Source organism: Hyla sarda, chromosome 4 (genome assembly GCF_029499605.1).
Source record: "Hyla sarda isolate aHylSar1 chromosome 4, aHylSar1.hap1, whole genome shotgun sequence".
NCBI classification, from domain to species: Eukaryota; Metazoa; Chordata; class Amphibia; order Anura; family Hylidae; genus Hyla; species Hyla sarda.
Genome location: NC_079192.1, coordinates 259,724,205 through 259,729,115, shown reverse-complemented (window position 1 = coordinate 259,729,115; position 4,911 = coordinate 259,724,205). Strand labels below are relative to the sequence as shown.

General features: G+C 41.2%; 1 protein-coding gene across 1 annotated transcript; it reads right to left on the bottom strand.

The window, feature by feature from the left end:
- Window positions 1-949: 949 nt before the first annotated feature.
- Window positions 950-1,975, bottom strand: LOC130366989 (uncharacterized). The gene is made up of 2 exons (XM_056569374.1): window positions 1,756-1,975; window positions 950-1,669 (listed from the first exon to the last, which is right to left on the bottom strand). Exons 1-2 carry the CDS (start codon window positions 1,878-1,880, stop codon window positions 1,069-1,071), a joined length of 726 nt encoding a protein of 241 aa, XP_056425349.1. The 5' UTR covers window positions 1,881-1,975; the 3' UTR covers window positions 950-1,068.
- Window positions 1,976-4,911: the final 2,936 nt, after the last annotated feature.

The following is a 4,911-nucleotide window of genomic DNA, read 5'->3' as shown; positions in this document are numbered from 1 at the left end:
AAAAAAGTTTCACAACCAGTGTGCCTTCAGCTGTTGCAAAACTACAACTCTCACCAGTCACCGACAGCCAATGGGCATGCTGGGAGTTGTAGTTATGCAACCAGCAGATGCACCACTACAACTCCCAGCATGCACTTTAGCTGTTTGTGCAAGCTGGGAGTTGTAGTTATACAACAGCTGAAGGTACACTTTTCCATAGAAAAAATGTGCCTCCAGCTGTTGCAAAACTATAAGTCCCAGCATGCCTATAAGGGAATGATGGGAGTTGTGGTGGTCTGCCTCCTGCTGTTGCATAACTACAGCTCCCAGCATGCCCTTTTTTGTATGCCGGGAGCTGTTACTAAGCAACAGCAGGAGGCTGTCACTCACCTCCTGCTGCTGCTCCGCTGCAGGTCAGTCCCTCGCCGCCACCGCCGCTCCTGGGGCCCCGATCCCAACGATTTCAGCAGGCATCCGGCTCCAGTCCCCAACCGGCTAGCGGTGGGTACCGGAATTCCCACCGGCGTATTGATACGCCCTGCGTCCTTAAGTACTCGGAATGCAGGGCGTATCCATACGCCCTGCGTCCTGAAGAGGTTAAGGAGGTGGATGCAAACAGCTACCTCTACTTTAACAGTTGCCATCTTAAATAATGGAAGAAGAACATTCCATTCGGTCAAATGAAAAGAATCCGAAAGAATTGTTCTTCCACACAAAAATGCCAGCAACAACTAGATAACCTGGAGGATCATTTTAAACAAAAAGGGTATCCCAAACCCCTTATACAAGGAGCACGCCAGAGAGTGGACGAATTAGAACAAAGTGCTTGCTTGAAAAATAATAAACAGGGTAATGCAGAGGGTGGTTATAATGATGAATTTGATTCAGTTTTTCTACCTAGGTATTACACTTCACACACCAATATTTTTTTACTTTTTATTTTTTTGTATAGGTAATATCACCAGCTCATATTATTGTGTCATGATTACTGGCACCATATATAGTCCCCCAGTTATTCTTCTTTAGATGTTTTTCCGTATCCTGTGCAGTATTTCTCCCAGAAGTTCACTTGATGGCCCACGTGGTGGTCTACACCTCGAAGTCATCAATTTTTACTCTAAGAGAGAGTGTGCACCTGTTTCTGGAGACGGTCAACAATAACCTCTGCATGGTGGAATAATAGGTCACGATGTTTATCAGGATCAGTAGAAACATCACCCACTCGATGATTATGATGGGGATTTCACGGATCTCGTCCCAGTCTTCATCATTATAGAATAATTCCTTTAATGTTTCATATCCAAAATAGAAAATTACACAGACAAAAGTCAGGCCACAGCAGGTGCATCTACTATGGTGGATGACTTTTTTTGCTCCTGGTAATTTATACATCTGGATGGACTGCCCAAGGTAGTATAAGGCTTCACATGTAATTGAAATTATCGTGCTGACAAAGTGTATCCTGGGATATTCTTTGGGGGAAAATACATGCATGACAGCTGTGGCAAAACAGGAGGCCCACACAATGGCCAGTAGGATCCTCTGGATCAGGACCTGATGACCAATGAACTCTTCAGTATGCATAACCATATACTTATAAATAAGAAAGGTTAGTACCAAAGTGCCAATGGACATCCCTATGAATCCAATTCTGAATAATATGCTTTCAGGAAAGAAATTTCCCACGTCACTGTGAAGGAAAAGAAACCAATGTTATTATGGATATTTCCTCACTCCCAACCCATGAAATAAGAATCATGTGCTTGTTTATCTTACCTGATGCTCATCAGTGGCGAGGCGGCATGGCCGAGGACGACCGTCATGATGTAGCTGGTGGCAAGCCAGGCCACACACCAAAACGCCAACAGGAGGGGGACGAACCCCAAACCTTTTAGATCCATTTCAGACAAGTAGAAGAAGAAGACGCTAATCTCACTGGAACAATCTACAGACTGAAGGCTCGGGCGGCTGTCAGTGGAATGTCAGGACTCCAGCTGTCTATGACATCACATGTGACATGTCAGAATGACTGCTTGTTTATTGGAGCTGCCATGATTTAGTATCTGATATAGACAACCTGATGTTTTTACTATGGACCTTACAGACCCCAGAACCCAAGTAATTAGTGCAGGGGCTCCATTTTGATCATCTCATATTTCACATTATTTGAGTTCCAGGGCTCAGATACATTTGCACCCTCTATAGCAGTGGTCTTCAAGCTGTGAACCCCCAACCGCTGCAGAACGACAACTCCCAGCATGCCCAGACAGCAACTATGCATAAGGAAATAGTCTAATTAAACTTTTCTTATATATAGAATCCCTGAAATCTCCAATCTCTCCTTTTATTGGTTTATGATCTGCATTACTTATTTGTAAAAAATAATGTTTCTGATTGTCTGCCAACCCATACTTATGGGCTATCTCTTCAAACGTCTTTATTTGACCTAAAGCGTATAATTGATTTACATAAATAAGCCCCTTTTCATCCAAAAGAGTGAATCTTTAAGGAATTCTTTAAGTGCTTTATTCGACCATAATGAAGTAAAGTCAAACTCCATGTGATTTATAAAAAAAATTTAAGTTCCTCCCATACTTTATTATATAGATATGCATGGGTGTAGTATCCCAGCTTCCAAAATCTCAAAAATATCCTTATAACGACCCATTAGGGTATGTTCACACTACAGTGTGTGAACGGAATCTCCGCTCGCTGAATTCAGCGAGCGGAGATTCAGACTGGCAGCCGGCGGCGGCGGTAGGACCGGGGGGCACTGAGCCGTCACCATTGACAGCTATGCAGTGCTCGCGGACTTCCGTGCAAAGAATGAACATGTTCTTTCTTTGCGCGGAACAATTTCAGCGGCGCTGAAATTCCGCAGTGTGAACGGGTCTCGCGGAAACCCATTCACACTAATGTTAAGTTCACACCGCGGAATTCGGCTTGCGGAATTCCGCCCGTGGAATTCGGCTTGCGGAATTCCGCCCGTGGAATTCCGCGGGAATTCTGTAGTTTGAACATACCCTTAGAGAGAAAAAATAGGACTACATTTTCCCTCCTTCTCATAATTGTCTGCAATTTTAGTGCTAAAAAGTACCTAAAAAAAAAGTGCCCAACCCCCATCGTGCTCAGCTAACGTTAAAGAAACATATTTCATTCTCGTGCTTTCCTGCCCCAAAGTAGTGAATTTATTAAAGAAATAAGAGCTTGGAACCATTTTTCTGATATCCATACAGTATAGAAACATAGAATGTGTCGGCAGATAAGAACCAATTGGCCCATCTAGTCTGCCCAATAATCTGAATCCTATCAATAGTCCCTGGCCCTATCTTATATGAAGGATAGCCTTATGCCTATCCCATGCATGTTTAAACTCCTTCACTGTATTGCAGCGACTAGTGTTGTTCACGAATATTCGCAATTCGAATTTTAATCGCGAATATTGCAAATATAGCACTATATATTCATAATTACAAATATTCGCTTTTTTTGTGCTTATGTGAGAATTTGTGCGCATATGTGCAAATTTGTGAATATTGAGCCCTCCCTTCATTAATGGTATAGAGAACTGTGACTAATGCATCAACTCTGTGATTTTTTGCCCATTAAAACCAATAGGCTAATTGTGGTCTATGGGGATCTCACTGCATGTAAGATAAGCAGGACCATCTCGGCAGCACAGTGGGATGGGAGACCGTCACTGGTTCAACTCAGCAGATTTTCCTGGAAAAGTTTCTGAGTTGCCCATAGCAACCAATCAGATTGCTTTCTTAATTTTTCAGAGGCCTTTTCAAAAATGAATGAAGCAATCTGATTGGTTGCTATGGGCAACTGCACAACTTCCTCTACACTGGTTTTGATGAATCTCCCCCATAGAGGAAGATCTATCAAAACCTGTCCAGAGGAAAAGTTTCTGAGTTGCCCATAGCAACCAATCAGATTACTTCCTTCATTTTTCAGAGGCTTTTTCAAAAATGAAAGAAGCGATCTGATTGGTTGCTATGGGCAACTCAGCAGCTTTTCCCCATAGACCAAAATGGGCCTACTGGTTTCAATGGGCAAAAAATCACAGAGTTAATGCACTAGACACAGTTCTCTATACCATTAACCCCTTAAGGACTCAGGGTTTTTCCATTTTTGCACTTTTGTTTTTTCCTCCTTACCTTTTAAAAATCATAACCCTTTCAATTTTCCACCTAAAAATCCATATTATGGCTTATTTTTTGCATCGCCAATTCTACTTTGCAGTGACATTAGTCATTTTACCCCAAAATGCACGGCAAGACGGAATAAAAAATCATTGTGCGACAAAATCAAAGAAAAAACACAATTTTGTAACTTTTGGAGGCTTCCGTTTCTACGCAGTGCATATTTCGGTAAAAATTACACCTTATCATTATTCTGTAGGTCCATACGGTTAAAATGATACCCTACTTATATAGGTTTGATTTTGTCGCACTTCTGGAAAAAATCATAACTACATGCAGAAAGATTTATACGTTTAAAAATGTAATCTTCTGACCCCTATAACTTTTTTATTTTTCCACGTACAGGGCGGTATGAGGACTCATTTTTTGCGCCGTGATCTGAAGTTTTTATCGGTATGATTTTTGTCTTGATCGGACTTTTTGATCACTTTTTATTCATTTTTTAATGGTATAAAAAGTGACCAAAATATGCTTTTTTTGACTTTGGAATTTTTTTGCGCGTACGTCATTGACCGTGCGGTTTAATTAATGATATATTTTCATAGTTCGGACATTTACGCACGCGGCGATACCACATATGTTTATTTATTTTTTTTACACTGTTGTATTTTTTTTATGGGAAAAGGGGGGTGATTCAAACTTTTATTAGGGAAGGGGTTAAATGACCTTTATTAACACTTTTTAAAAAAATTTTTTTTGCAGTGTTATAGGTCCCATAAGGACC